This window comes from Oncorhynchus nerka, unplaced genomic scaffold, assembly GCF_034236695.1.
Source record: "Oncorhynchus nerka isolate Pitt River unplaced genomic scaffold, Oner_Uvic_2.0 unplaced_scaffold_2404, whole genome shotgun sequence".
In the NCBI taxonomy this organism is placed as follows: Eukaryota; Metazoa; Chordata; class Actinopteri; order Salmoniformes; family Salmonidae; genus Oncorhynchus; species Oncorhynchus nerka.
Window position 1 is genome coordinate 19,539 of NW_027038915.1, and position 12,364 is coordinate 31,902.

The 12,364-nt window shown below is 50.1% G+C and overlaps 1 protein-coding gene across 1 annotated transcript; it reads right to left on the reverse strand.

Moving 5' to 3' along the window:
- Positions 1-15: 15 nt before the first annotated feature.
- On the reverse strand, positions 16-11,794 carry LOC135567204 (serine palmitoyltransferase 2-like). The gene is made up of 3 exons (XM_065014630.1): positions 11,680-11,794; positions 11,036-11,141; positions 16-398 (listed from the first exon to the last, which is right to left on the reverse strand). Exons 2-3 carry the CDS (start codon positions 11,137-11,139, stop codon positions 146-148), a joined length of 357 nt encoding a protein of 118 aa, XP_064870702.1. The 5' UTR covers positions 11,140-11,141; positions 11,680-11,794; the 3' UTR covers positions 16-145.
- Between the last annotated feature and the right edge of the window lie 570 nt (positions 11,795-12,364).

Genomic DNA, 12,364 nt, shown 5'->3' on the forward strand with positions numbered 1-12,364 from the left:
AGCACTGATGGCTGCTTCAGAGGTCTTGGCACCCCGTCAAGAGCATTTCTCCTAATCGCAGATCTTTTGGCGTTGCTTAGCCATACTTCCTAGTCTAGTATTCATTCACTTATCGGAATGGGAACACAAGGAAAAAAGCTGGAACTCAGGTTTCTGCCTTTGGAGACAGCCGGCTCACCTTCTTTCCTCCGATATACCCTCCAGCAGCACCAAAGCTCTTAGTGAACGTTCCCATCATGATGTCAACATCTTTGGGGTCCAGAGCAAAGTAGTCGACCACCCCTCCACCACGAGGTCCTAGTGCCCCGATGCTGTGGGCCTCGTCCAGGTAGAGAAAGGCCTTGTAGCGCTTCTTCAGGGCTATCACCTCAGGCAGACGCACGATGGATCCCTCCATACTGAAGATGGAGAGGAGAATGGTGAGACGTGGAGGGAGGAGAGACAGACACACACATACATGACATGACCGCACACACACACTGCAAATATTCTGTGGATCAACTGTTGTGTCTGGTAAATGACGGCCGTACTAAGACGTGAACATCTCCCTGTGTGTTGTGTCTGGTAACGGCCGTACTAAGACGTGAACATCTCCCTGTGTGTTGTGTCTGGTAAATGACGGCCGTACTAAGACGTGAACATCTCCCTGTGTGTTGTCTGGTAAATGAGGGCCGTACTAAGACGTGAACATCTCCCTGTGTTGTATCTGGTAAATGAGGGCCGTACTAAGACGTGAACATCTCCCTGTGTGTTGTGTCTGGTGACGGCCGTACTAAGACGTGAACATCTCCCTGTGTGTTGTGTCTGGTAACGGCCGTACTAAGACGTGAACATCTCCCTGTGTGTTGTGTCTGGTAACGGCCGTACTAAGACGTGAACATCTCCCTGTGTGTTGTGTCTGGTAACGGCCGTACTAAGACGTGGAACATCTCCCTGTGTGTTGTGTCTGGTAACGGGCCGCACTCAAGACGTGAACATCTCCCTGTGTGTTGTGTCTGGTAAATGAGGGCCGTACTCAAGACGTGAACATCTCCCTGTGTGTTGTCTGGTAAATGACGGCCGTACTCAAGACGTGAAACATCTCCCTGTGTGTTGTCTGGTAAATGAGGGCCGTACTAAGACGTGAACATCTCCCTGTGTGTTGTCTGGTAAATGAGGGCCGTACTAAGACGTGAACATCTCCCTGTGTGTTGTCTGGTAAATGACGGCCGTACTAAGACGTGAACATCTCCCTGTGTGTTGTGTCTGGTAACGGCCGTTCTAAGACGTACTAAGACGTGAACATCTCCCTGTGTGTTGTCTGGTAAATGAGGGCCGTACTAAGACGTGAACATCTCCCTGTGTGTTGTCTGGTAAATGACGGCCGTACTAAGACGTGAACATCTCCCTGTGTTGTGTCTGGTAAATGAGGGCCGTACTAAGACGTGAACATCTCCCTGTGTGTTGTGTCTGGTGACGGCCGTACTAAGACGTGAACATCTCCCTGTGTGTTGTGTCTGGTAACGGCCGTACTAAGACGTGAACATCTCCCTGTGTGTTGTGTCTGGTAACGGCCGTACTAAGACGTGAACATCTCCCTGTGTGTTGTGTCTGGTAACGGCCGTACTAAGACGTGAACATCTCCCTGTGTGTTGTGTCTGGTAACGGCCGTACTAAGACGTGAACATCTCCCTGTGTGTTGTGTCTGGTAAATGACGGCCGTACTAAGACGTGAACATCTCCCTGTGTGTTGTCTGGTAAATGAGGGCCGTACTAAGACGTGAACATCTCCCTGTGTGTTGTCTGGTAAATGACGGCCGTACTAAGACGTGAACATCTCCCTGTGTTGTATCTGGTAAATGAGGGCCGTACTAAGACGTGAACATCTCCCTGTGTGTTGTGTCTGGTGACGGCCGTACTAAGACGTGAACATCTCCCTGTGTGTTGTGTCTGGTAACGGCCGTACTAAGACGTGAACATCTCCCTGTGTGTTGTGTCTGGTAACGGCCGTACTAAGACGTGAACATCTCCCTGTGTGTTGTGTCTGGTAACGGCCGTACTAAGACGTGAACATCTCCCTGTGTGTTGTGTCTGGTAACGGCCGTACTAAGACGTGAACATCTCCCTGTGTGTTGTGTCTGGTAAATGAGGGCCGTACTAAGACGTGAACATCTCCCTGTGTGTTGTCTGGTAAATGACGGCCGTACTAAGACGTGAACATCTCCCTGTGTGTTGTCTGGTAAATGAGGGCCGTACTAAGACGTGAACATCTCCCTGTGTGTTGTCTGGTAAATGAGGGCCGTACTAAGACGTGAACATCTCCCTGTGTGTATGTCTGGTAAATGACGGCCGTACTAAGACGTGAACATCTCCCTGTGTGTTGTGTCTGGTAACGGCCGTTCTAAGACGTACTAAGACGTGAACATCTCCCTGTGTGTTGTCTGGTAAATGAGGGCCGTACTAAGACGTGAACATCTCCCTGTGTGTTGTCTGGTAAATGACGGCCGTACTAAGACGTGAACATCTCCCTGTGTTGTGTCTGGTAAATGAGGGCCGTACTAAGGCGCAGACATCTCCTGTGTGTTGTGTCTGGTGACGGCCGTACTAAGGCGTGAACATCTCCCTGTGTGTTGTGTCTGGCTTGAGCCGTACTAAGGCGTGAACATCTCCCCTATTGTGTCTAGTACTTGGCCGTACTAAGACGTAGGCATCTCCTGTGTGTTGTGTCTGGTAACGGCCGTGCCCAAGACGTGAACATCTCCCTGTGTGTTGTGTCTGGTAACGGCCGTACTAAGACGAACATCTCCCTGTGTGTTGTGTCTGGTAACGGGCCGTATAAGACGTGAACATCTCCCTGTGTGTTGTGTCTGTAACTAAAGACGTGAACATCTCCCTGTGTGTTGTGTCTGGTAAATGAGGGCACTAAGACGTGAACATCTCCCTGTGTGTTGTGTCTGGTAAAATGAGGGCCGTACTAAGACGTGAACATCTCCCCTGTGTTATCTGGTAAATGACGGCCGTACTAAGACGTGAACATCTCCCTGTGTGTTGTCTGGTGAATGAGGGCCGTACTAAGACGTGAACATCTCCTGTGTGTTGTGTCTGGTCTGGTAAATGAACATCTCCCTGGTGTTGTGTCTGGTATACAAGACGTGAACATCTCCTGTGTGTTGTGTCTGGTAAATGACGTGAACATCTCCCTGTGTGTTGTGTCTGGTACTACTAAGGCGTGAACATCTCCCTGTGTGTTGTCTGGTAAATGAGGGCCGTACCTAAGACGTGAACATCTCCTGTGTGTTGTCTGGTAAATGACGGCCGTACTAAGGCGTAGACATCTCCCTGTGTGTTGTCTGGTAAATGAGGGCCGTACTAAGACGTGAACATCTCCTGTGTGTTGTCTGGTAAATGAGGGCCGTACTAAGACGTGAACATCTCCCTGTGTGTTGTCTGGTAAATGATGGCCGTACTAAGACGTGAACATCTCCCTGTGTGTTGTGTCTGGTAACGGCCGTTCTAAGACGTACTAAGACGTGAACATCTCCCTGTGTGTTGTCTGGTAAATGAGGGCCGTACTAAGACGTGAACATCTCCCTGTGTGTTGTCTGGTAAATGACGGCCGTACTAAGACGTGAACATCTCCCTGTGTTGTGTCTGGTAAATGAGGGCCGTACTAAGACGTGAACATCTCCCTGTGTGTTGTGTCTGGTGACGGCCGTACTAAGACGTGAACATCTCCCTGTGTGTTGTGTCTGGTAACGGCCGTACTAAGACGTGAACATCTCCCTGTGTGTTGTGTCTGGTAACGGCCGTACTAAGACGTGAACATCTCCCTGTGTGTTGTGTCTGGTAACGGCCGTACTAAGACGTGAACATCTCCCTGTGTGTTGTGTCTGGTAAATGAGGGCCGTACTAAGACGTGAACATCTCCCTGTGTGTTGTCTGGTAAATGACGGCCGTACTAAGACGTGAACATCTCCCTGTGTGTTGTCTGGTAAATGAGGGCCGTACTAAGACGTGAACATCTCCCTGTGTGTTGTGTCTGGTAAATGATGGCCGTACTAAGACGTGAACATCTCCCTGTGTGTTGTGTCTGGTAAATGACGGCCGTACTAAGACGTGAACATCTCCCTGTGTGTTGTCTGGTAAATGACGGCCGTACTAAGACGTGAACATCTCCCTGTGTGTTGTCTGGTAAATGACGGCCGTACTAAGACGTGAACATCTCCCTGTGTGTTGTCTGGTAAATGACGGCCGTACTAAGACGTGAACATCTCCCTGTGTGTTGTGTCTGGTAAATGAGGGCCGTACTAAGACGTGAACATCTCCCTGTGTGTTGTCTGGTAAATGACGGCCGTACTAAGACGTGAACATCTCCCTGTGTGTTGTCTGGTAAATGAGGGCCGTACTCAAGACGTGAACATCTCCCTGTGTGTTGTGTCTGGTAAATGACGGCCGTACTCAAGACGTGAACATCTCCCTGTGTGTTGTGTCTGGTAAATGACGGCCGTACTAAGACGTGAACATCTCCCTGTGTGTTGTCTGGTAAATGACGGCCGTACTAAGACGTGAACATCTCCCTGTGTGTTGTCTGGTAAATGACGGCCGTACTAAGACGTGAACATCTCCCTGTGTGTTGTGTCTGGTAACGGCCGTACTAAGACGTGAACATCTCCCTGTGTGTTGTCTGGTAAATGACGGCCGTACTAAGACGTGAACATCTCCCTGTGTGTTGTGTCTGGTAACGGCCGTACTAAGACGTGAACATCTCCCTGTGTGTTGTGTCTGGTAAATGACGTATTAAGACGTGAACATCTCCCTGTGTGTTGTGTCTGGTAAATGACGGCCGTACTAAGACGTGAACATCTCCCTGTGTGTTGTGTCTGGTAAATGACGGCCGTACTAAGACGTGAACATCTCCCTGTGTGTTGTCTGGTAAATGAGGGCCGTACTAAGACGTGAACATCTCCCTGTGTGTTGTGTCTGGTAAATGATGGCCGTACTAAGACGTGAACATCTCCCTGTGTGTTGTTCTGGTAAATGACGGCCGTACTCAAGACGTGAACATCTCCCTGTGTGTTGTGTCTGGTAAATGATGGCCGTACTAAGACGTGAACATCTCCCTGTGTGTTGTGTCTGGTAAATGACGGCCGTACTAAGACGTGAACATCTCCCTGTGTGTTGTCTGGTAAATGACGGCCGTACTAAGACGTGAACATCTCCCTGTGTGTTGTCTGGTAAATGACGGCCGTACTAAGACGTGAACATCTCCCTGTGTGTTGTGTCTGGTAACGGCCGTACTAAGACGTGAACATCTCCCTGTGTGTTGTGTCTGGTAACGGCCGTACTAAGACGTGAACATCTCCCTGTGTGTTGTCTGGTAAATGACGGCCGTACTAAGACGTGAACATCTCCCTGTGTGTTGTGTCTGGTAACGGGCCGTACTAAGACGTGAACATCTCCCTGTGTGTTGTGTCTGGTAAATGAGCCGTACTAAGACGTGAACATCTCCCTGTGTGTTGTGTCTGGTAAATGACGGCCGTACTCAAGACGTGAACATCTCCCTGTGTGTTGTGTCTGGTAAATGACGGCCGTACTAAGACGTGAACATCTCCCTGTGTGTTGTCTGGTAAATGACGGCCGTACTAAGACGTGAACATCTCCCTGTGTGTTGTGTCTGGTAACGGCCGTACTAAGACGTGAACATCTCCCTGTGTGTTGTGTCTGGTAACGGCCGTACTAAGACGTGAACATCTCCCTGTGTGTTGTGTCTGGTAACGGCCGTACTAAGACGTGAACATCTCCCTGTGTGTTGTGTCTGGTAAATGAGGGCCGTACTAAGACGTGAACATCTCCCTGTGTGTTGTCTGGTAAATGACGGCCGTACTAAGACGTGAACATCTCCCTGTGTGTTGTCTGGTAAATGAGGGCCATACTAAGACGTGAACATCTCCCTGTGTGTTGTGTCTGGTAACGGCCGTACTAAGACGTGAACATCTCCCTGTGTGTTGTGTCTGGTAACGGCCGTACTAAGACGTGAACATCTCCCTGTGTGTTGTGTCTGGTAAATGAGGGCCGTACTAAGACGTGAACATCTCCCTGTGTGTTGTCTGGTAAATGACGGCCGTACTAAGACGTGAACATCTCCCTGTGTGTTGTCTGGTAAATGAGGGCCGTACTAAGACGTGAACATCTCCCTGTGTGTTGTGTCTGGTAAATGACGGCCGTACTAAGACGTGAACATCTCCCTGTGTGTTGTGTCTGGTAAATGAGGGCCGTACTAAGACGTGAACATCTCCCTGTGTGTTGTGTCTGGTAACGGCGTCTAAGACGTACTAAGACGTGAACATCTCCCTGTGTGTTGTCTGGTAAATGAGGGCCGTACTAAGACGTGAACATCTCCCTGTGTGATGTCTGGTAAATGACGGCCGTACTCAAGACGTGAACATCTCCCTGTGTGTGTGTCTGGTAAATGAGGGCCGTACTAAGACGTGAACATCTCCCTGTGTGTTGTGCTGGTAAATGACGGCCGTACTAAGACGTGAACATCTCCCTGTGTGTTGTGTCTGGTAACGGCCGTACTAAGACGTGAACATCTCCCTGTGTGTTGTGTCTGGTAACGGCCGTACTAAGACGTGAACATCTCCCTGTGTGTTGTGTCTGGTAACGGCCGTACTAAGACGTGAACATCTCCCTGTGTGTTGTGTCTGGTAACGGCCGTACTAAGACGTGAACATCTCCCTGTTTGTTGTGTCTGGTAAATGAGGGCCGTACTAAGACGTGAACATCTCCCTGTGTGTTGTCTGGTAAATGACGGCCGTACTAAGACGTGAACATCTCCCTGTGTGTTGTCTGGTAAATGAGGGCCGTACTAAGACGTGAACATCTCCCTGTGTGTTGTGTCTGGTAAATGATGGCCGTACTAAGACGTGAACATCTCCCTGTGTGTTGTCTGGTAAATGAGGGCCGTACTAAGACGTGAACATCTCCCTGTGTGTTGTGTCTGGTAAATGATGGCCGTACTAAGACGTGAACATCTCCCTGTGTGTTGTGTCTGGTAAATGACGGCCGTACTAAGACGTGAACATCTCCCTGTGTGTTGTGTCTGGTAAATGACGGCCGTACTAAGACGTGAACATCTCCCTGTGTGTTGTGTCTGGTAACGGCCGTACTAAGACGTGAACATCTCCCTGTGTGTTGTGTCTGGTAACGGCCGTACTAAGACGTGAACATCTCCCTGTGTGTTGTCTGGTAAATGACGGCCGTACTAAGACGTGAACATCTCCCTGTGTGTTGTGTCTGGTAACGGCCGTACTAAGACGTGAACATCTCCCTGTGTGTTGTGTCTGGTAAATGACGTATTAAGACGTGAACATCTCCCTGTGTGTTGTGTCTGGTAAATGACGGCCGTACTAAGACGTGAACATCTCCCTGTGTGTTGTGTCTGGTAAATGACGGCCGTACTAAGACGTGAACATCTCCCTGTGTGTTGTCTGGTAAATGACGGCCGTACTAAGACGTGAACATCTCCCTGTGTGTTGTGTCTGGTAACGGCCGTACTAAGACGTGAACATCTCCCTGTGTGTTGTGTCTGGTAACGGCCGTACTAAGACGTGAACATCTCCCTGTGTGTTGTCTGGTAAATGACGGCCGTACTAAGACGTGAACATCTCCCTGTGTGTTGTGTCTGGTAACGGCCGTACTAAGACGTGAACATCTCCCTGTGTGTTGTGTCTGGTAAATGACGGCCGTACTAAGACGTGAACATCTCCCTGTGTGTTGTGTCTGGTAAATGAGGGCCGTACTAAGACGTGAACATCTCCCTGTGTGTTGTCTGGTAAATGACGGCCGTACTAAGACGTGAACATCTCCCTGTGTGTTGTCTGGTAAATGAGGGCCGTACTAAGACGTGAACATCTCCCTGTGTGTTGTGTCTGGTAAATGATGGCCGTACTAAGACGTGAACATCTCCCTGTGTGTTGTGTCTGGTAAATGACGGCCGTACTAAGACGTGAACATCTCCCTGTGTGTTGTCTGGTAAATGAGGGCCGTACTAAGACGTGAACATCTCCCTGTGTGTTGTGTCTGGTAACGGCCGTTCTAAGACGTACTAAGACGTGAACATCTCCCTGTGTGTTGTCTGGTAAATGAGGGCCGTACTAAGACGTGAACATCTCCCTGTGTGATGTCTGGTAAATGACGGCCGTACTAAGACGTGAACATCTCCCTGTGTTGTGTCTGGTAAATGAGGGCCGTACTAAGACGTGAACATCTCCCTGTGTGTTGTGTCTGGTGACGGCCGTACTAAGACGTGAACATCTCCCTGTGTGTTGTGTCTGGTAACGGCCGTACTAAGACGTGAACATCTCCCTGTGTGTTGTGTCTGGTAACGGCCGCACTAAGACGTAGAACATCTCCCTGTGTGTTGTGTCTGGTAAGACCGACACGCGCACGCTTCGACTAAGACGTGAACATCTCCCTGTGTGTTGTGTCTGGTAAATGACGGCCGTACTAAGACGTGAACATCTCCCTGTGTGTTGTCTGGTAAATGACGGCCGTACTAAGACGTGAACATCTCCCTGTGTGTTGTCTGGTAAATGAGGGCCGTACTAAGACGTGAACATCTCCCTGTGTGTTGTGTCTGGTAAATGATGGCCGTACTAAGACGTGAACATCTCCCTGTGTGTTGTGTCTGGTAAATGACGGCCGTACTAAGACGTGAACATCTCCCTGTGTGTTGTCTGGTAAATGACGGCCGTACTAAGACGTGAACATCTCCCTGTGTGTTGTCTGGTAAATGACGGCCGTACTAAGACGTGAACATCTCCCTGTGTGTTGTGTCTGGTAACGGCCGTACTAAGACGTGAACATCTCCCTGTGTGTTGTGTCTGGTAACGGCCGTACTAAGACGTGAACATCTCCCTGTGTGTTGTCTGGTAAATGACGGCCGTACTAAGACGTGAACATCTCCCTGTGTGTTGTGTCTGGTAACGGCCGTACTAAGACGTGAACATCTCCCTGTGTGTTGTGTCTGGTAAATGACGTATTAAGACGTGAACATCTCCCTGTGTGTTGTGTCTGGTAAATGACGGCCGTACTAAGACGTGAACATCTCCCTGTGTGTTGTGTCTGGTAAATGACGGCCGTACTAAGACGTGAACATCTCCCTGTGTGTTGTGTCTGGTAAATGGCCGTACTAAGACGTGAACATCTCCCTGTGTGTTGTGTCTGGTAACGGCCGTACTAAGACGTGAACATCTCCCTGTGTGTTGTCTGGTAAATGACGGCCGTACTAAGACGTGAACATCTCCCTGTGTGTTGTGTCTGGTAACGGCCGTACTAAGACGTGAACATCTCCCTGTGTGTTGTGTCTGGTAAATGACGTATTAAGACGTGAACATCTCCCTGTGTGTTGTGTCTGGTAAATGACGGCCGTACTAAGACGTGAACATCTCCCTGTGTGTTGTGTCTGGTAAATGACGGCCGTACTAAGACGTGAACATCTCCCTGTGTGTTGTCTGGTAAATGACGGCCGTACTAAGACGTGAACATCTCCCTGTGTGTTGTCTGGTAAATGACGGCCGTACTAAGACGTGAACATCTCCCTGTGTGTTGTGTCTGGTAAATGACGGCCGTACTAAGACGTGAACATCTCCCTGTGTGTTGTCTGGTAACGGCCGTACTAAGACGTGAACATCTCCCTCAACCTAAAACAACGTAAACAGTGTATGTTTCTTTTTGATCTTCATTTGCTGTGAGAAGTCAGTGACTGTGTGTTTCTCTAGATCACTCAGGGGGTGTCAGACCGTTTTAACGACACATTTGGTGAACTGATCAGGGACAGGCAGCTTCACCAAGATCCATACTGAACAGAACGGATTGGTTGACCTTTACACTAAGTACATGACAAAGAACTGAAGTCGCACTATATTTATGCCCACTTCTACGTAAAGACTAGGCCGCGCCGAGTCTGCGGGGAGACTTTCTGTACGACTAGGCCGCGCCGAGGCTGCGGGGAGCCTTTCTGTACGACTAGGCCGCGCCGAGTCTGCAGGGAGACTTTCTGTACGACTAGGCCGCGCCGAGTCTGCAGGGAGACTTTCTGTACGACTAGGCCGCGCCGAGTCTGCGGGGAGCCTTTCTGTACGACTAGGCCGCGCCGAGTCTGCGGGGAGCCTTTCTGTACGACTAGGCCGCGCCGAGTCTGCGGGGAGCCTTTCTGTACGACTAGGCCGCGCCGAGGCTGCGGGGAGCCTTTCTGTACGACTAGGCCGCGCCGAGGCTGCGGGGAGCCTTTCTGTACGACTAGGCCGCGCCGAGGCTGCGGGGAGCCTTTCTGTACGACTAGGCCGTGCCGAGGCTGCGGGGAGCCTTCTGCACGACTCAGGCCGTGCCGAGGCTGCGGGGAGCCTTTCTGTACGACTAGGCCGTGCCGAGTCTGCAGGAGCCCTTCTGTACGACTAGGCCGTGCCGAGTCTGCAGGGAGCCTTTCTTGTACGACTAGGCCGTGCCGAGGCTGCGGGGAGCCTTTCTGTACGACCAGGCCGTGCCGAGTCTGCAGGGAGCCTTTCTGTACGACTCAGGCCGTGCCGAGTCTGCAGGGAGCCTTTCTGTACGACCAGGCCGTGCCGAGTCTGCAGGGAGCCTTTCTGTACGACTAGGCCGTGCCGAGGCTGCGGGGAGCCTTTCTGTACGACTAGGCCGTGCCGAGTCTGCAGGGAGCCTTTCTGTACGACTAGGCCGTGCCGAGTCTGCAGGGAGCCTTTCTGTACGACTAGGCCGTGCCGAGTCTGCAGGGAGCCTTTCTGTACGACTAGGCCGTGCCGAGTCTGCAGGGAGCCTTTCTGTACGACTAGGCCGTGCCGAGTCTGCAGGGAGCCTTTCTAAAATGTATTGTGAGCGTCTGATTCAGCTGGGGTTATTTCCATTATTTATTGGAATTCATTAATGAACGTTTAATAAGAAAACTAAATAAATAATTAAATTAATAAGAAAAATAAATGCAGATGATAGCTGTAAATGTGATATCATACGATACCACTTAAAAAAGGTACCGTACCTGTATATTCCTTCGACCAGTATGAGGATCTTCTTCCAGGGCCTGCGTGTTCTGGGCTGGCCGTGGACGATGGCGTCTGTCAATAGCTTCTCTAGACTCACCATATCTACAGACACACACAGAGCATAGAAAAGGGTCTGAATAATGCAGCCTAAGTACCTGAATGTTTAGACATTGCATCCCAAAGCAAGACAACAACAAGATGGCTGGCTAACACCGAGTGGCAGCGAGTCTTCGAGTGAAGAAATGTGTTTATCCATCACATCTCCCCCGTCTTGTCTAAAATAGAATGCCAGAAGGAGCAATGAGAGAAAACCAAACAAACACTGGCAGGAAATATCCAGATTTGCATTACTACCTGACACCTAACTACAGAGTCTAACTGGATCGGGATGAACAGTAGATGGTGTAGAGGAGGCCGGGGATGGACGGTGGCATGGCTTACATGTGCTCAGACTCTAATATAAGATAAACAAACAGCTAGACAGCTTCTAATGAGAGACAGTTGGTCTTTAGTGTTGTGTTGATTGCACGGAGCAGGTTACATCCCATTGTGATCTGGAAGTTTACTGTAGACAGCTGGCTGAGGTAATAGATAGATGGTGATCAAACAGGGTCGTCTTGGACAACACTAAATGACTCACTGTTGTGCTTGAAGACTCTGATGATGGATCCAGACAGCCGAGCGCCCAGCACCAGAGAGGCATGGTTTAACTCATCACTCAGGATCAAACAGCCCTGGAATTACAATTAAATAATAGTGTTTTTGTATTGCGATGTAAATAAATGCTAACACACTAAAGTGGTATACAGGACAGTCTCCCTGAAGGGGGGGGTCACAGGCGCAGTCTCACAGTCAATGACACCACAGCCATTGTATAGTTACCACAAGACAAGTTACACAATTCCATCATCTAGTGATTGAACAGAATGAGTGCATTACGCAATGATGTCATTTCCAAGAAGAGGCGAGGAGGAGGAAGTCTGTCAGGATCATGTGAATGGTCCTTCGCCTCTCCTCCACAGGAAGTGTCTTGACTACTTTCACGAGGACGACCACGCGCCTGCCAGTCAGAGACTTCTACTTTACTTTTTGTCAAAACAAAACTTAGAGGAGGAGAAGTAAAGGATTATATGAGTCAGAGAGAGATGGGGGTGAGAGATGGGGGCGGAGAGAGAGGGGCGGAGAGATGGGGGCGGAGAGATGGGGGCGGAGAGAGGGGGCTGAGAGAGAGGGGGCGGAGAGAGGGGGTAGAGAGAGAGGGCAGAGAGAGGGGCAGAGAGAGAGGGGCAGAGAGAGAGGGGCAGAGAGAGAGGGGCGGAGAGAGA